This window comes from Silurus aristotelis, assembly GCF_946808225.1.
Source record: "Silurus aristotelis genome assembly, chromosome: 1".
Classification (NCBI taxonomy): domain Eukaryota; kingdom Metazoa; phylum Chordata; class Actinopteri; order Siluriformes; family Siluridae; genus Silurus; species Silurus aristotelis.
In genome coordinates, this window is record NC_139574.1 from 43437963 (window position 1) to 43456518 (window position 18556).

Sequence of the window (18556 nt, forward strand, 5' to 3'; positions counted from 1 at the left end):
CGCACTACGTAGTGCACATGCGCAGGGAGAACACCTGGATTTGAGACGCGCCCCAGTTCTGACAGCGCACTCTGGATTTTGCAGTTACAGAGTTACATTTTGACTCCGCAAACACGCTCATCTTTCATCTAAAAGTAAAAACGTGTCAAAAAGGAAAAGAGAATAAAAAAAGAAACACTCACGACGTGTTGTGTCACGTGCTCGAGACCTTCACGCTCCTCCTGCTCTCGCACACTGAGGCGATTCCCGCTTCTATGTCACTCTCACTCCATGTCAACTGACCCCTCGGCTAGGCCACGCCCTCTTCTTTGGAATTGACCAATCAGAGTTTAGCAACCGTAGCCATGCGCGTGCAACAGAAGGCAGAATTGTGTGTGCACAATTTAGTCACGTGGAGGGACGTTATAAGCGCTCATTAGGAAGCGTGATACTGATATTTTTTTTTTAAAATTATTATTAATATAATTATTATGCTAATTTGAACAATTTAACTAATTAAAAAAACGCATAAATAAATACATTCACGAATCTAAACTTTTCATAGTTTAAACTTATCTTTCTTTGATATAATTATATTCTATAATGCACATAAAACATAGTCATAAAAAACAATTGTCTTTTTTACGACCATCCAATTCGACATCAGTTTGAAATATAAAATCGAATGGAATATAAATCGAATCATAAACGGGGATGAAAACCAGAGAAACTCTGTTTGGGAATCCGCGACCTCTACAGGGCCGCGGCGGTACTGCAAGGAGTCCGCAAAAGAATGTTGAATCACAAAGAAAAAAAGAAACATGGGTACAAAGATCAACTATAATTTATTTATAAAAAATATTATCATGATTACATTATTAAAAAAAACTATAATATAATCATTATAATATTTTACAAATTAAAAAAATTATTCTAAAGACAGTGAGTGCCCTCTAGAGGAATTCCATGGCAAAAGCAGGCAGAATCCCTATCAACTCTAGTATTATCATTTCTAAACCTTTTTTTTTTATTTATTATTATTTGTTTCCTTTTTTCTTTTTTTTTAAGCAAAAACAAACTGCAAAAATGAGTCCACTGACTCTGATATGTCGCGTTTCTCTTTTGTTAAACTCTCGTTATTAAAGTGTAATAGTGTAAGGATGGCGCCGGGTCCCTCCTCCTAAAAGATCGAGGCAAAAAACTGCAAGTGTAATAATGAAAAGCAAAATATGACGTTGGCGATTTGCTTAGCGCTTATATTTTGTAATAAAACATGCCATCTCTAGTTTTGGAAGGAAAAACTATCCATATAACTTAATACACCGATACTAATGATATCGCTAACAGTGTTCGCTAACTATCCGCCCCAGTGGTCCAGGATCATGTGTATTAATGCTATACATGCAGAATGTAGTCATTTTATAAAAACTCTGCCCTACTTAACCTCTACAGACTTCAGCAATCTTCTACAAACTTCTACAGACTTCAGCAGATGTCTACAAACCATCTACTTATCATAAACATACAGTTTAACAGCAAGCAGAACATTTAGAGAGAAATAAAAGATGGAAGCAACTCCTGCAGAAGCAATACGTCACAGCAGGTTCAGATCAGAAGTGGGCGGAGCTTATACAGTCTGTAGAGGTACGTTTAATTAAAATGAATCTGAGAAATCGAAAAGAGAAACTTTCTGAGCTTGCCCACACCCCCCCCTCTCTCTCTCTCTCTATTCTTTCCCCACTGTTTTATCCCTTCAATACCCCCCTTCACTAAAGCCCCACTGAACCTCCCCTTCCAACCTGCACTATGTTCTGGTCAGTTACGTCAAACACATTTTTGTCAGAGGCCAGCACTGGGCACATGTTCTCACACTAATTTCCCACATTACATCTTCGCTGTATGTTCCTTCTCTCTGTCTACATCCCCAGACGTCAACCTTCATCCAGACGAATATCTTTTTCTTTCCCCGGTGGATTGAGGGTAACTTCCAGGAACCCTGATGATACACCATGGACCTGGTCGGCTGGCTCGATGTGGCTATTTTGCTCTCACTGTTGCAGTGCATCAAAGGCACAGGGACAGGTGAGTTCGGAATTCCAATAAACTGTGATCTATGGGTCAATTCCTCTCCTCCTAACGGATTCGTTTCAAATTATTCGCAGAACCAAATGTATTTTGTGTGTTTAATTGCGTAACCTACAGGCCAACATTCATGAGGACCTGGTAAGAGGATCATGCTAAGACTAAGCATTTTGGGAAAGAAAACAATCCTGTTTAAGGGACCCAGTAATCGGAAACATTTAAGGCTTGGTTTCTGTGCTGTTCTCCTGTAAATCTTCGCCAGTTTAGGTGCGATGACTGGGCAGGTCATTCCATGATACTACGAGATAACACTCCAGACGACTGTTTCAGAGTTTGGAGGAGTCAGTTCCGAGGGGCCACGGTATGGAATTATGGAAAGGTAGCCATGTTGGATCAGTTCACATAAATAATAAGTCTCCAAGTTTCCTCGCTCCAAAGCAAACCCTTAAACTTCCACCTGCAAGTTTGAAGGGGAAACTGACAATTAACCCTCGAAACACCCGATGTTGAGTTTTGAAGCAGGGACGATGACAAGACATCACATGAACCAAGAGAGACACACATCCACTGGCTGTAAAAGCACAGAAAATGTGCTAGCGCTGTGCTAGCACTGTGTTAGCGCTGCTGCAATTTAGTGTATTGGCCTACCAATGTCTCTAAATGTACATATGTATTTGTTTATCTGGCAATGATGGTATTCAATACGTACAACAATAAAGCAGACTTTCATCCAATCAGCTGATTCAAATCATCACTGAAATTGTAATATGTAAATGAAACTGACACCTTTTTTGTTGTTGTTGTTTTTCATTTGATCTTCAGCCAAGCAATGGACCTATGCAGGTAAGAAAGTATTTTACTGCTTTCATCCATGATTCTGTAACAAACGAGACTCAAATGAGAAGTTAGGATCCTTTCATTAAAGGTTTATTCACTACATTGGGAAAAAAAAAACACAATCGGATCTCAGGCAGGAGTAGACAATCAGCAATAGCGTGTAAATAGCGTGTGAATCGTATGTCATCGGGTGGATTCCAAGAGTCGAGGCCCCATTTGCACGTGTTTGTGTCACACACGCATTTGCGCATACTATAAAACCGATATTAATTCGCCAGAAGAGAAATACTGACACGTTGAGAATGTAAAAAGTGATCAGAGTGAACTCTTCATCCACCCTGAATAGGGGATGAATGCTGAATAATGCTTTTGTGTCCAAATGAACAGTACAGCTTGTGTGTGTGTGTGTGTGTGTGTGTGTGTGTGTGTGTGTGTGTGTGTGTGTGTTGGCAACCATGCATCACCTCATTAATAGTGCATGATTAAGCCCTGAGCTACCGTTTCATAATGACCTTATTCGACGCACACAAGACCACACGTAAGATTGCACCAACTAAACTGATGCATATTTTCACCGAGAGAAAAACATTTTTTCGTGAGCTCGAGCCACTTATCCGCTTATCCCCTCAATTTAGTTATTGTTGTTTTAAAGTTTCCACCAGGTTCTCACGGGAAGTGCTGTGATGGTTGTTGTTGCACCACGGACACTATAAAGTGCGACACCTGTTCAGGTTCGCACGTGGCACGTGCTCATGTATGGGCTTTAACTCGTGTAAAAGCAGCGCTGCCACCATTGTTTTATTGTGTCCTTTACTTATAACAGAATGAACTGTTTACACTGATAATTTTGTGTAAACTTACTACATTACACAACGCAAATAAAATTTACTTTTAAAAATGGGTCTTAAACGGGGAATCCGCGACCCCTAGGGAGTCTGCGGCGGTACTGCAGGGAGTCCTCTAATGTTGAATCACATTTTTATAAAAAAAAATGTCTTTAATAAAGATGGGTAAAAACAGCTAGGATTGAAATATTAAACTGCAAATATACTCGACTTTTTACATTTAAGTTCAATTACAATTGATGCTGAAATTCAGACGTATAACAGTCCAGTATTCCTGACAGTATTAGGACAATGTATGAAGATGCAAATCTGTTCAAATAAAAAAAACTGTGAGCAAATGAATAAATTGTGATTTAAATTGCAAAACATATGTTTGTTATGATGCACACACTCTATTCTGTTTTTCTCTCAGGTGCTGCAGGTCAGTCTGAATGGCCAGTTTTGTTCCACGAGTGTGGAGGGTCGTCTCAGTCCCCCATCAACGTAGACACTTCGGAAACTCGGTACGACCCATCCCTTCCTGAGATACGGCCGTTGGGATATGAGCAGTATGGCCACGAACCCTTCACACTCTCCAACGACGGCCACACGGGTAAAATCCACGCCGGAAAAAGACCCATAATGTGGTCACTTTATTGTTGTTTGCTTTATTGTCCACAGTCCTCTACCTTCTTTCACACACAAACCTCTCACTGTTCATCGCGGACCACCATGACAGCAAACCTTTTTATTACAGTCTCCTCTGGAAGTTTTTAATGTGTTTTCCGATCCAGAGTCCAATGCCTTAACCATCTCTTCACCTTCTAAAATGTCTTTTTACATGCGTAAAAGTCTTTGGTTATTGTCTTTCAGAGTCTTTTTCTCGCTCCTTTTTGGCAGTGATGATCCTGTTGCCAAGCTGGATGGGTTTGGCCGGGTTGCCATGGCAATTTAGTGCTCTTCAGCTCCACCTGCATTGGGGGAATGGAGTAAGTTGGGCTACGGGAAGCGAGCACACAGTCGATGAACAGAGTGCTTCTGCAGAGGTGTGCATGCTTACATAAAAGGTCCCATTTAAAAAAAACTATTGCTTTTTATAATGCAATTTCTCTCCCCCTCCCTCGTCCTTGTTGTCTACCTCCGCAGCTCCACGTTGTGCATTATAACTCTGCATTGTATTCCAACGTCACTGGAGCCAAAACTCAAGAAAACGGACTGGCCGTTATTGCGGTTCTTATCGAGGTGTGTGGCATCACGAACCATTTATTCACTTCGTTTCCTAAATGAGAAAATAAATAGTGGTAGAATTCTTGTGAGCAGCTCATGAGTTCAAATCCCAGCACCGCTAAGCTCCTCCTCCTGATCTCTTGAGGAAGCTCCTCGATCTTCAGCCCAGTTCCTATGAATGTAAACGTCAAACATGCTGTTTTTTGAACCCCGTCAGTCACGACTAATAAAACTCTCTTGCGTTTACCATCCTGGGATAAAAAGTCAACAAAATATGCTAACGTTTTATTTTCTGTCACTCTGCTAGGCAGGTGAGGAGACCAATCAGGCATATGCTAACATCTTAAACTACCTAAATCGCATCAGGTACGCAGGTGAGAAAATGTGAGTACGCTTGTGGCTAATTGCCTCATTTGCATATTGATCGGCTGTGAGATTTGGATGGTACGATCCAAAGGTGTGTACGCGAGTGTGGTCAATGTGTTCGTCCAGGCTGGAAGAAAAGTGTTTGTTCTTGGTATGGCCCTTAGGTCAGAGTACGCTTATCCCAGCGTTTGATGTGAGAACCCTGCTCCCGAAAGATCTGAGCCGTTATTTCCGCTACAGTGGCTCGCTCACTACTCCTCCCTGCCACCAGAGTGTGATGTGGACTGTCTTTGATGAGAAGGTCAAGGTCTCTTTCTCCCAGGTACTATTATAATTGCTATTATTATTCCTGAGGTTTCAACTATATATAGCAGATGCAGTCCACAGTGACATCAGACAACGTTTCTCCAGAACCCTGGTGCTACATAACAGAACACAGAGCTACATACTCTCGGTCTCTCTCTCTCTCTCTCTCTCTCTCTCTCTCTCTCTCTCTCTCTGCAGTTGCTGAAGTTGGAGACAGTGCTGTACTCTGATTCTGCCGAACGCAATCCACTCCAGGACAACTATCGCACCATACAACCACTCAACAATAGGACAGTGCTTTCTTCTTTCGTCCCTGGTGAGAGAGAGGGATTACATTTTTGTGATGTCATAATTTTACCCCGATCACTAACATTGTGCGTTCGGCGTGCGTTGTTGAAACGATACATCCGTAATCCTGATGGTGATCTTTTCTTTCCTCTCTCTAGTTTCTGCAAACATCTACACTGCTGGTAGGAAAAGAAGAGTTTATGTCGCTGCCTCCATATGTCTTTATTTGAGCTGCATTTATTGTCATCTGCACACTTGTAAGCAAAATGTGTGTGTGTGTGTGTGTGTGTGTGTGTGTGTGTGTGTGTGTGTGTGTGTGTGTGTGTGTGTGTGTGTGTGACAGGTAAAATCTCAGCTATTGTAACAGGCGGTCTGTGTGGCTGTGTAGGCTTGGCCTTAATTCTTCATTTCATCATAAAGGCAATTCGGTAAGAAACTCTGCTCTAGGGTTACAGTGGTCCTCTGCCTCAAAAAAATCCCAGTGGGACCTCAACAATATCCCCAAACTACAGCCCTGACATGTGGAACGGCCCTCTGAACAATGACAGGGACATATCTGATCATATCTGGTTGTCTTTCAAGCTAAAAAGTCCCATAGAACCTATTAATCGATAGTTTTTCCGGGTTTTGCTTTCCGCTGTCGCTACGAGAGCAGCCACTAGAGGCGAATCTCTGACACCACGTGCTGTTTGTTTTTACATGCGAGACTGCTCGCTGCATGGAGAGCGCTATATTATATGTTCATATGTCTTTCTTTCAGCACATTTTCATTAATCAGTACTATTTCTTTGTGTCGTAAAGTTCAGTATTATTTTTTACATGGAGTGTTTGTTTTTTACAATGTTTTGCCTTAAAAGAAAGTATTTTATTGCAATTTGTTTGAATTATTTTCTATTTTTTAGCACTAAAGACACAGCCAGGGATGTAGCATTGAGGACAACCTCTGACGCTGGGACAAATGAAGAGGCCACTCCACAGTCCAAACCATGACCTTCCACATCTGAACTTTCACAGTCTGCCTCTACTGGCCATTGGGTCAAACCCTAAATACGCATCCATTTATAGATATATATCTACACACACACTAGAGGTCGCCCGATAGTGGATTTTACCTGTAACGAGTAATAAGTAATAATAATAATAAAAAAAACAACAACTTTAAATAATTTATAAAATGTGAAAAAACTTAACTAGTCCTGCTAAACAACTGCAGATGTTTCAAGTATAACATAGCAAAGTTCTAGTTCTATTCTAATATTTCAAGTTAAGAAGCCTGAAATTATAATGGAAAAAGCAGAGCCGGTGTGCATAGTGTCCACTGAATCTCCTCTTCTTGGCTTTATAACCTAGCATGTCCACAAACAGCACGTGGCATCAGAGATTCGCCTCTAGAGGCCGCTCTCGTACTTGACCTTCTCAGATGCAACCCGGAAAAACTATCGTTATGGATTTTCGCCATTAAATCGGTCGACCTCTAATACACACAAACATTGTTTAGCCATGACATTAAATGCACTGACTGATCTGACAGGGTTATGGGATTTCTTCGCAAGGTCAGGAAGAAATCTCCAACTTGTGAAGAGAAACGAACCACCTGAGAGTTTATAAAGCTGTCCTTAATGCTAACAGAGGATTTTTCAATAAAAATTGAAGTGCAAAATTGACCCTTCATGTTTCTTCTGCGGATCTGAGGATGAATCTGATCTCCTTCTCATCTTTGTACTTGAAGTTTTTTTTTTTTTTTTTTTGGGGGGGGGGGGGGTCTTTGTTGGCGTTTTCACATCTCAGAGTTTCTCTATTTACATTTATATTACTTATTTGGCTTTCGAGCGACATTTTTCCCAAAATCCTTTGATATTTTTACAATTTCACAATATGTAACTCGAATTTCTTTTTTTTATACTCCTAGCATTGTTGTGTATAATTTCAAGTTTAATAAAAAAAAAAAAAAATAATAATAATAAATAATTATATTTACTTAATAAAATAATAATAATTATTATTATTATTATAATTACAATAACAACAATAATACTTATACTTAATAATATTTATAAATAAATAATAATTTATTTATATAAATATTTAGTTATATATAAAATTCCCGGATGAGAGGACGACATCTGATTCGTCGCCTCATAACTGAAAAATAAATACATCTCAAAGTTTGATGTTTTGGGGATTTTTTCATGTTAAAATTAACACATTTATTACACACAATTATTAAACGTTTTATAAGTCACACGTCACAAACCAGAAGTCATAAATCCTTCCGGGTTGAAGTGGTGCGTCTTCCGGTGTTTTCCGCGGGAGGTCAAAGGTTTTGAAGAAAATGTCTGCTGTGGGTTTGGAGCGAGTCCGTGTGGGGTTCAGTGTTCCGGGCGAAACGAGTCCAGAATAGAAGTCCAGAATTAACCGGGTCTTTATGTCAGTGCTATAAATCGGTACTTCCGGGAGAACGCGCCCGGTGTCTCAGGAATCCATCCGGACGGAACCAAACAGCTCGATAATGAACCGCAAGAAGGACAAAGGCTTCGAGAGTCCGCGACCTTATAAACTATAAGTCTCAGTATATTCTATACTTATAAACTATCACTATACACTATAGTTACATAGTTATAAACTATTATCACTATAGTTATTTACTTATAAACTGTAAATAAAAGTCGCAGTGCGCATGCGCAGTGGAGTACATTTGGATTTCCGGATTAGTGATGTGTTGTTTTAACGGCTTTTGTGTTTCCTCCTGTACAACCCACCAGGTGGTGTGTATCAACAACATCAACTTCCAGCGGAAGTCCGTCATTGTGAGTAGTGTTTCCCTTTGAGTGTTGGACTGGTGGGCTGAGTGTTGGACTGGTGGGCTGAGTGTTGGACTGGAGGGCTGAGTGTTGGACTGGACTGGAGGGCTGAGTGTTGGACTGGACTGGAGGGCTTAGTGTTGGACTGGACTGGAGGGCTTAGTGTTGGACTGGACTGGAGGGCTGAGTGTTGGACTGGACTGGAGGGCTTAGTGTTGGACTGGACTGGAGGGCTTAGTGTTGGACTGGACTGGAGGGCTGAGTGTTGGACTGGTGGGCTGAGTGTTGGACTGGACTGGTGGGCTGAGTGTTGGACTGGACTGGTGGGCTGAGTGTTGGACTGGACTGGTGGGCTGAGTGTTGGACTGGACTGGTGGGCTGAGTGTTGGACTGGACTGGAGGGCTGAGTGATGTGTTGGACTGGACTGGAGGGCTGAGTGATGTGTTGGACTGGACTGGAGGGCTGAGTGATGTGTTGGACTGGACTGGAGGGCTGAGTGATGTGTTGGACTGGACTGGAGGGCTGAGTGATGTGTTGGACTGGACTGGAGGGCTGAGTGATGTGTTGGACTGGACTGGAGGGCTGAGTGATGTGTTGGACTGGACTGGAGGGCTGAGTGATGTGTTGGACTGGACTGGAGGGCTGAGTGTTGGGCTGAGTGTTGGACTGGAAGGCTGAGTGTTGGGCTGAGTGTTGGACTGGAAGGCTGAGTGATGTGTTGGACTGGACTGGAGGGCTGAGTGTTGGGCTGAGTGTTGGACTGGAGGGCTGATTTTAACTGTGTTTAAATCAGGGCTATGTGGAGCTGACCATCTTCCCCAACGTGGTGAACCTGAATCGCATCAAGCTGAACAGCAAGCAGTGCCGCATTTACAGGGTGCGAGTGAACGAGTTGGAAGCTCCCTTCAGTTACAACGACCCCACGCTGGAGGTCTGCCACCACGAGTCCAAGCAGTGAGCATTGCATTTTTATACATTTACACGCTGGTGTTCATGGACATTTTCGGATCAAAGAAAATGGACCTTTTACTGTGGATCAACATGAAAGTCACATCTCCAGATCTGGCGGCAGCCTCGATTGTGTTTCCTAAATAAAAAACGAGACCGCTTGTGCGTAGGATCTGAAAATGTGACGTTCTTTCTAGGGTTTTTTTTTTTTTTTTTAAGCAGACAGAAGCAGGTCCTCCTGCAGTATTGACATGTTTTTCTTTGATTGAGAAGAATCCTGACAGCGTGATGTTCCCCCCACCATCCTTCACTGTAGGCACTGGATAATGCAATTTGTTTGTTTGTTTGCTTATCGGCTTGTCATCAGAAAACGTCTCGTTGTTCTAACGTGCACCTTGCAGGCGGAACCTGAACTATTTCTCCAGCGCGTATGCTGCAGCGGTAAGCGCTGTGGATCCGGACGCAGGAAATGGAGAGCTGTGTATTAAAGTTCCTGCTGAGCTGTGGAAGCAGGGGGACGGTGAGCTTGCAGCATTTTCAGCACTTCTGCGACAGCACAGTGAAAACACTGCCGAGCGACAAAGTGCAAACGTGTTTGTCTCTTTCTCTTCGTTCTCGATCAGAGATGAAGGTGCTGAAGGTGTATATCGAGTTCTCGCTGGACCAGCCGAAGGGAGGGCTGCACTTCGTCGTACCGGACATGGAGGGCAGCATGGCCGAGAAAGGAGCGCACGTGTTCTCCTGCGGATACCAGAATTCCACGCGGTAAGCGTTTTTTAAAAGCTCGTGGGTTGCCAGGTTTCAGCACATTATTTTCACTTTAGGATTAAACGTGGCACGAGATGTTCGACGAGCACACGCGCAGAACAGTGCGCCCGGTGTAAACGTGTGTCACGTGCAGGTTCTGGTTCCCCTGCGTGGACTCGTACTCGGAGCTGTGCACCTGGAAGCTGGAGTTCACAGTGGACGCCTCCATGGTGGCGGTGTCCTGCGGCGACCTCATGGAGACCATCTACACCCACGACATGCGCAAAAAGACGTTTCACTACGTGCTGCCGATCCCGACCGCCGCCCCAAACATCTCGCTGGCAGTGGGGCCGTTCGAGATCCTCGTAGACCCCTACATGCACGAGGTGGGAGACTGAAACACAGCTGTTTGTTATTTAGTACATTTTGTTTATATACATTTGTTTATATTTTACGGGGGGAAAAAATCCAAAATCCGGCATTCAAAACCGTCCGTGTGGAAACACAGCAAAAGTTGGGTTCGGTGTCGGAGATGTAGTAAAATAAAAAAACCAATATTAATATTTTCATTCCACGTTTCACCAGTAGATGGCGATCTGGCGCTGATGTTAACTACGACTATTGGCACTCTTTCCGAAATTGCGTGGAGGTCGTTGAACTTTATTCAGGAAAACTCTTTCGATACCAAAGTGATCCCAAAGCTCCATATTACTTCTCAAACACTTAAGTTTCCAAAGGACGTGGACACCTGACCTTCATCGTTTAGTCTCTATTTGCTGTTCGTCAGGGGATGGAGTCTGGTGAGCGCGTCTAGTGCAGCTCTAATATTCTGTATTGTGTGTGTGTGTGTGTTGTAGGTGACTCATTTCTGCCTGCCTCAGCTGTTGCCGCTCCTCAAACACACCATGTCGTATCTACACGAGGTGTTCGAGTTCTACGAGGAAATCCTGACCTGCCGCTACCCGTACTCCTGCTTCAAGACCGTGTTCGTGGACGAGGCCTACGTGCAGGTCTCCTCCTTCGCCTCCATGAGCATTTTTAGGTGAAGGAGCAGGAAATCTGAGATCTTTTGTGCGTTTCGGTTTGAAGAATTGTGTCTTTAAAGAATTGTGTCCTCCTTTTTCAGTACTAACCTGCTGCACAGCGGAATGATTATCGACCAGACCCCGGTGACGCGCCGCTGTCTGGCACAGGGCCTCGCACAACAGTTCTTCGGCTGCTTCATCTCACGCATGTCATGGTGAGCGCTCGCCGAGCACTCGCAGAGACAGATGTTGTGTTGATGTTGTTTAGTCTACACAGGCACACGTCTGTTCCACTGTAACGCATTATAATCACTTTTAGAGCTGTTTTTGGACAGAATGCAGCTTCGTTAACGTTTTCGTCTCTCCGGCCTGCAGGTCTGACGAGTGGGTGTTGAAGGGCATCTCCGGGTACATCTACGGCCTCTACCTGAAGAAAACCTTCGGAGTCAACGAGTATCGCCACTGGATCAGAGAGGTGAGGAGAAAAAAAACCAAACACGAGCCTTCAAAAGGCAAGAAACGTCTCAGGCATTGACGGAAATGTTTCGGACAGGAGCTGGACAGGATCGTGGAGTACGAGCTGAAAACCGGAGGCGTCCTCCTGCACCCCGCGTTCGCCACCGGAAAAGAAAAAGACAGGTCCGTAAAATCCATCCATCCAATAACATCAATGCGTTCTTACGATTTCGTCGGGTCACATGGTATGCGTCTGCTTGTTGCAGCCCGACTTCGCACCTGCATTTCTCCATCAAGCACGCTCACACGCTTTGCTGGGACTACTACAAAATGTTCCAGTGCAAGGCGCACCTGGTCATGAGGCTGATCGAGAACCGGATCAGTATGGAGTTCATGCTGCAGGTAACGAAATATCAACACGCACATACACCGGTCCTGTCCATCGCAGAGCTTTAACCCGGTGGTCGGCAGCGGTACTGCATGCGGGGCACTAATGAATGTTGAACTGCATTGTTCGTTCCTCAGGTGTTCAACAAGTTGCTGAGCCTGGCCAGCACGGCTTCATCTCAGAAGTACCAGTCGCACATGTGGAGCCAGATGCTCCTGTCCACCTCGGGGTTCCTCAAGTCTATTTCCAACGTGTCGGGGAAGGACATTGCACCTTTGATCAAGCAGTGGGTGTATCCTTTCCATGGCATGAGCAGGGTGTGGAGAAGATTCTGCAGACTGTAATAAAGTCAGCTTAACTTGCATGGTCCTTCCTGGTTACGTCGTTTCCTCAGCACTGTGCTTTCAGAGATCAGAGTGGGGTGGTGAAGTTCTTTGGGACCTTTGCCTTCAACAGGAAAAGGAACGTTCTGGAGCTGGAGATCCGCCAGGACTACATGTCCTCGGGCACTCAGAAATACGTGGTAAGTCCACGCATACGAAAATACGTATGAAAATGAAGAAAAGATCTACTGCAATTTACTGAAGGGAAAAAAAACGTGTCAATTTCGAAACAGGGACCCATCAAAGTGACTGTTCAAGAGCTGGATGGATCCTTCAACCACATGCTGCAGATCGAGGAGAACAGCCTGAAGCATGACATTCCCTGTCATTCCAAAAGCAGGAGGTGCACCTTCTCACACCGGCATCACACCATTCCACGCTTCTTTCAAAAATCCCATTTTATCACAGAACTTCATTTGGGAACATAACCGCAGCACATGGATGTATTTTACGGCGAAGGGAGTGGGAGCGCAGAGGTTAAGGTCCTAGACTTCTGATCAGAAGGTCGCCAGTCAAGGCTCTTAATCTTCAACTGCTCAGTAACACAACCCCACATCCAATAGAAAACATATCAATATGTTCAAACTCCAGCTGCTCAACAGTCCTGGGTATTCTTTGTTGTATTTAGCATCGGTGAAAGGTGTCAGTTCAGTGACTTCTTTTGATATTCGCTGGTATTGTGTTCTGTAGACGGTGAAGTTTTCACAGTTTGATGTTGAACATTTATTCTATAATTGTAAAAACAGTATTTTAATTAGTTTTTTGAGACCATTAAATTCAAAGTTTATTATTATTATTTCGTTTTTTTTTTTTTTTTTTTTTTTTAAGGAACAAGAAGAAGAAAATCCCACTGATGAACGGTGAAGAGGTTGACATGGACCTGTCTGCGATGGAGTAAGACTTTACATTGCTCTTCAACAGTCTATTAAGTTCTGAGGAGATCACGATCCAGACGGATGACGTGGTCACTACGTGCCGCTCGGTAGATTCCGGCTACTCGCACCGTGCTGGAAATACGACTTGTTTTTTATGAAAAAACGCTAAAAAATCCACAGCTTCTGCATACAAGGATATGGATTATTTAGCGTTTTATGTCCGGCTTTCCGGAGAATTCCGCATGAATGTAAAAAAAATTGGATACGATTAATTCAATTCGGTACAATCGGTAAGACGTGTCCCTGCGTCCTTTCAGTGCCGACTCGCCCCTGCTGTGGATCCGGATCGACCCGGACATGTCGGTGCTCCGGAAGGTGGACCTGGCGCAGGCCGACTTCATGTGGCAGTACCAGCTGCGCTACGAGCGAGACGTGGTGGCGCAGGAGGAGGCGATCGTGGCGCTGGAGAAATTCCCCACGGCGGCGTCTCGCCTCGCCCTCACCGACATCCTGGAGCACGAGCAGTGCTTCTACAAAGTGCGCATGCAGGCCTGCTTCTGCCTGGCCAAGGTAAGGAGACGCACACGACGCCTTCGTAGAACTTCAAAAACGGCCCGATCGAAAGCCAACGCGACTCATTTTTTTCAGATCGCCAACTCCATGGTGAGCACATGGCAAGGTCCTCCAGCCATGAAGTCCCTCTTCACACGGATGTTCTGCTGCAAGAGTTGCCCCAACATCGTCAAGACCAACAACTTCCTCAACTTCCAGAGCTACTTCCTGCAGAAGGTGACGTTTGTGACCGGATTCCCGTACGACACGTCACCCTCAAGGCCATGTTTTGATTTCTTCTTCTTCTCTTTAATAAATATTATTAGACCATGCCAGTGGCGATGGCGTTGCTCCGAGACGTGCAGAACCTCTGTCCCAAAGATGTGCTGAACTTCATCCTGGACCTCATCAAGTACAACGATAACGCGAAGAACAAGGTGAGACCTTCGGCTTCCTCCGTAAAACCGTGTCTTGTTATCGCCATCTATTGGAAGAACCCGGAACTGCACGTTCACTGCAACCGTAAGCATTCAGACGCTTTTTGTAACAGTTTTCAGATAATTACTACCGCGCCGACCTGATCAAAGCCCTGACGAACTCCTTAACGCCGGCCATCAGCATCAGTAACGAGGTGCGGACGGTGGACAGCCTGAACGCCGACGTCAAACTCATCCTGGAGGAAGTGACCCGCTACCTCAACATGGAGAAGCTGCTGCCGAGCTACAGAAACACCATCACCGTCAGGTACACAGACACGAGGCTTAGGGTCGGGTTTATACACACACACGCAAGTTTGTAGACAGCCGACTGCAGCAGCTGAGTTTAATCCCCCTAGTGGAACATCTTTCCAGAAGGGTGGAGCTCATTATCACAGACTAAACGTGGAATCAGATGTTTAAATCTCTAATCTTGGAGTCAGGTGTCCACATACTTTTTGTCCATACTGTTTTATTTCTTCTGAAAGAGTCAAATTGGTTTTCTCTGTTGCAGGTGCCTGAGGGCCATCAGGATGCTGCAGAAGAACGGCCACATACCCAGCGACCCGACTCTGTTCAAAACCTATTCGGAATACGGTCATTTCGTGGACGTGCGGGTCGCCGCGCTCGAGGCCGTGGTCGACTACACCAGAGGTTTTCCTTTTTATTCCCGAAACTTCGTTAGCGCTAATAAATAGGAGGTCAGACGTACGTCTCGGTGACGTCTGAAACGTCACGTGATCACCCAGGTGTTTCAAAGGAGGACTTGTATAACCTGCTGTGTGTGTGTGTGTGTGTGTGTTTTGCCAGTCGACAGGAGCGCTGAGGAGTTCCAGTGGCTCCTAGACATGGTCCAGAACGATCCTGTGCCTTACGTGAGGTCTGTGACTGTACATCTGAATATCTCTACAGCAGCCCAGAACATTTTCGAATTATTTGATCTTTAGCTGATTATATATTTTTTTTGTATGTAATGCAGACATAAGATTCTTAGCATGTTGTCCAAGAATCCACCGTTCACCAAAGCTGCGGAGTCTCCTCTGTGCACCGAGGCTCTCGTGGACCAGCTGTGGAAGCTCATGAACTCTGGTAAGACCCACACTTTAGCATGGACACAGGCAGGGGTTCTGGGCTTGTTTCTGGAATCAGAAATGTGGGAGGAGAGTGGGGTGTGTTGTGGGAATTGGGAATTGGGACTGGAGCCGCCACCGAGGCCAAGAAGGAGTAAACGGCAAAAAGTTAACGCATATATTGTCTTTTCCCAGGTACCTCCCATGACTGGCGTTTGCGCTGTGACGCTGTGAACCTCTACCACACTCTGTTCGGTCTGACCAGACCCTCGTGTCTGCCTCTGCCAGAACTCGGCCTCGTCCTCAATCTGAAGGAGAAGAAGGCCGTCCTGAACCCCACCATCAAATCGGATCAGGAGGGTCCCGAGCTCCTGCCCGAGATGGTCTTCACCAGCAGCGTGAGCACAGAAGTCTTTCTTCACTTCGGGCTGCGTTTAGACGTGACGACGTGCCACGATTGTCGCCTTTCAAACGTTCAGTTTGCTGCTTGTAATCTAAATCCGAGGTTGCCAGATATTTCCGAACAAGGGGCGCATCCGCTACCTTGAGCCAAACCTGGAAACAATGGGGGAATAGTAACTCTGAGATGATACATAAATATTAATACAGTGAGATTTGGGGTCAGATGTAACGTGGTGTTACTATTACACTAAATAATATATAATATGCATGTGTTGTATCCAGGTGAAGGAGGAGCATGTGGTGATGGAGCCCGTTTTGGGTGGCCTTGCCCTCACTCCGCTGGGCCTGAAGAGGAAAGCAGACACACCTTTGGCTTCGCCCCCCGAACCTGGGCAGGTGCTTCAGGACGAGCCAATGGCAAAAATAGCTCCCAAAAGCCGAGTGAGTTACTGCGGAACGTCACGATCTTTAAACGTACACAATTTTCTATTTATTTTTTTTTTTTTAATAGAAGTTTAGCCTGTGGTGCGTCAATAATAAGGGTCCGTGGGGAAACGCAGTGCTCGAGGAATAATTTAGTTCTCTCTCGCTCAGTTTCCCATGCCGGAGGATGAGGATATTGACATGGACACGGTTCATGACAGTCGAGCGTTTATATACCATCACCTGAGCATGCTGGATAGACCATCAACACCAGGCAAGTTCTCACCTCAGCCAAACAAAACCGATCCAGACGTTTTTATTTATCTGTCGGTATTTAAACCTGTTCAGTGTCCGATTCACAGAATTCGAGTAGATTCGGTCTATGAACAAAAGTATTGGGACACCTGGATCTCCCAGCGGTTCCTCCTGAAACTAAATAAACCGTATCTAATTCCCCCCCCCTCCGCAGGTCGCGAGCCCCCCGTGGTGGAACAGGCCGTTATTCCCATTCCGGCCACGCCGCTCCTTCCAGCCTTCGCCAAGGAGGGCACGTCTTCCTCTTTGTCGTCCAAACACCACCACCATCACCATCACCATCACCACGAGCACAAGAAGAAGAAGAAGAAGCACAAACACAAGCACAAGCACAAACACAAGCACGAGAGCAAGGACCGGGAGAAGGAGCGCGACCTCCACAGCTTCGCTAACAGCCCCGCCAGCGGCCGCTCGCCCTCGGCCTCCGACTGACACCAAACAAGCTTTTCTTCCTGATCAGTAGGAGAAACTCCACCTGGACATTTCCCCTCGAAGCGAAGTCTTTTGGGACCTGCATGTGGGAGAAAAACATTTCCATAAACCCGGAGCTTCAGCGTGACTCGCGTCGCACGCCAGATGTTTCTCCCAGACCCTACACGAGTCGCGATGTTTAGCAGTTGTGCACATCTGTGTAGAGAAGAGCGTTCCTGTTTTAGTTTTTAACCCCAGACGTTTACATTTCTCTATTTCTTTGAAGTGTTTAAATATCAATTGATGTGACGACTTTTTTTTTTTAAATCCCAAAACTGTACAAACCTGAAAACCCTTTTTATTGAAGCGTCTCGAAGTTGCATGGCTCGTTCACGTGACCCATCAGACGTGACCCATCAGACGTGACCCATCAGACGGGGGGGTGTAACATTTCTGTTACTGAATGTTTGTAAATGAAATAAATGATCTTATACTTTTTGTAAACCTTTGTACTAATGTTCATTTGAAATGATCAGTAAACTGGATTTTGGTCAGAAAGTTCCTTTATTCCACCAAGTCAACTAGCAGAGGTTCATGCTGTTGAACGTTAAACACCACCACCATGTAGCAAGATGTTCAACCATGTACTGAAGGGTTCCATCACTGATGCAGGTGAAAAGGTAAGGAGGTTCCGGGGGTGCAGTCAGCATGAAAACATTCATCCTAAAGGTGTTCAATAGGGTTTATAGCAGGAGATCCACATTCCACATCCTCCAATCCTTCATGGAGCTGACTTTGTGCACAAGAACAGGTTTGGGTCTCCATCGAAAAAAAGCGTCTTTAGGAATTGTCCTCACCTACATCCGTTTCTGACCTTACAAATGCTGAAGGAATCTTCACAAAATCCAGTGGAACGTCCTCCCAGAAGAAGAGTGGAGCTTATTAGAAAAAAAAAAAAAAAACCTAGAACCCTAACCCTAGAACTTCTCCATCTTAGGGTCAGGTGTCCACAAGATGTGTCCATGGAGAAGATCTCCTGCTATAAACCCTATTGAACACCTTCAGAATGAATGTTTTCATGCTGACCAGTGTGAACTGCATATGTGGGGAAATGTCTATCGATGTGTGAGCAGACGTGGACCAGCTAAACCACCAGGGGGCAGTGTCTAATCCAGTGATTTATAGTGACGTCATAAACGTAATCCGTTACTGTAGTTTTTCACGTAGTTGTGCGTCACTGGGGCTCGTGATGAAATGAAACAGTGTTTGACTCATTAATATTATTCTATTTATAGATTTGAGTGGTAAGAGTCACGTTAGAGTCTTTTCACATCTGCTGACTTTAGTGATGAAAAATAATCATCTGAAAATGAA

General features: G+C 44.8%; 3 protein-coding genes across 14 annotated transcripts in view; 2 read left to right on the plus strand and 1 right to left on the minus strand.

Annotated features, from left to right (window-relative positions):
- cobl (cordon-bleu WH2 repeat protein) overlaps window positions 1–301 on the minus strand; it is a 35340-nt gene extending 35039 nt beyond the window's left edge. For 7 of the 8 annotated variants that reach the window (XM_083557389.1, XM_083557384.1, XM_083557388.1 and 4 more), the window contains exon 1: window positions 183–288. The gene's annotated coding sequence lies outside the window, so the exon portion shown is untranslated. Of the gene's footprint in view, window positions 1–182 lie in introns of all 8 variants that reach the window. The other variant, XM_083557387.1, reaches the window with a different exon arrangement.
- Window positions 302–1493: 1192 nt separating this feature from the next.
- On the plus strand, window positions 1494–7573 carry LOC310730064 (carbonic anhydrase 14-like). 2 transcript variants are annotated; one of them, XM_083548817.1, is made up of 12 exons: window positions 1494–1623; window positions 1908–2061; window positions 2884–2904; window positions 4156–4335; window positions 4623–4768; window positions 4869–4964; window positions 5257–5323; window positions 5480–5637; window positions 5820–5937; window positions 6068–6091; window positions 6253–6337; window positions 6812–7573. In XM_083548817.1, exons 2-12 carry the CDS (start codon window positions 1989–1991, stop codon window positions 6897–6899), a joined length of 1056 nt encoding a protein of 351 aa, XP_083404943.1. In that variant the 5' UTR covers window positions 1494–1623; window positions 1908–1988; the 3' UTR covers window positions 6900–7573. The 2 variants fall into 2 exon arrangements, with proteins under 2 accessions (XP_083404943.1, XP_083404944.1); XM_083548818.1 differs by lacking the exon at window positions 1494–1623 and adding an exon at window positions 1777–1793.
- A 610-nt stretch (window positions 7574–8183) lies between these two features.
- Window positions 8184–17686, plus strand: taf2 (TAF2 RNA polymerase II, TATA box binding protein (TBP)-associated factor). Of its 4 annotated transcripts, none has more exons than XM_083558961.1 (26): window positions 8184–8468; window positions 8662–8716; window positions 9505–9665; window positions 10061–10179; window positions 10283–10424; window positions 10561–10792; window positions 11264–11448; window positions 11533–11646; window positions 11807–11906; window positions 11985–12070; window positions 12154–12289; window positions 12413–12567; window positions 12684–12798; window positions 12892–13001; window positions 13487–13552; window positions 13851–14103; window positions 14182–14322; window positions 14412–14522; window positions 14636–14829; window positions 15076–15215; window positions 15372–15441; window positions 15541–15650; window positions 15827–16029; window positions 16316–16474; window positions 16628–16730; window positions 16926–17686. In XM_083558961.1, exons 1-26 carry the CDS (start codon window positions 8419–8421, stop codon window positions 17201–17203), a joined length of 3588 nt encoding a protein of 1195 aa, XP_083415087.1. In that variant the 5' UTR covers window positions 8184–8418; the 3' UTR covers window positions 17204–17686. The 4 variants fall into 4 exon arrangements, with proteins under 4 accessions (XP_083415087.1, XP_083415088.1, XP_083415089.1 ...); XM_083558962.1 differs by having other exon boundaries at window positions 8208–8478; window positions 8672–8716; XM_083558964.1 differs by lacking the exons at window positions 8184–8468; window positions 8662–8716 and adding exons at window positions 8874–9033; window positions 9112–9332 and having other exon boundaries at window positions 9465–9665.
- The last annotated feature ends 870 nt before the right edge of the window (window positions 17687–18556 follow it).

Bases quoted from the DNA above. Each gene is read 5' to 3' on its own strand.
- LOC310730064 (XM_083548817.1), top strand. From the start codon at position 1,989: ATGGACCTGGTCGGCTGGCTCGATGTGGCTATTTTGCTCTCACTGTTG. The intron at 2,062-2,883 runs GTGAGTTCGGAA...TTTGATCTTCAG, and splicing joins CATCAAAGGCACAGGGACAG to CCAAGCAATGGACCTATGCA. The intron at 5,938-6,067 runs GTGAGAGAGAGG...TCCTCTCTCTAG, and splicing joins GCTTTCTTCTTTCGTCCCTG to TTTCTGCAAACATCTACACT.
- taf2 (XM_083558961.1), top strand. From the start codon at position 8,419: ATGAACCGCAAGAAGGACAAAGGCTTCGAGAGTCCGCGACCTTATAAA. The intron at 11,907-11,984 runs GTGAGGAGAAAA...TGTTTCGGACAG, and splicing joins ATCGCCACTGGATCAGAGAG to GAGCTGGACAGGATCGTGGA. The intron at 14,830-15,075 runs GTACACAGACAC...TCTCTGTTGCAG, and splicing joins AGAAACACCATCACCGTCAG to GTGCCTGAGGGCCATCAGGA.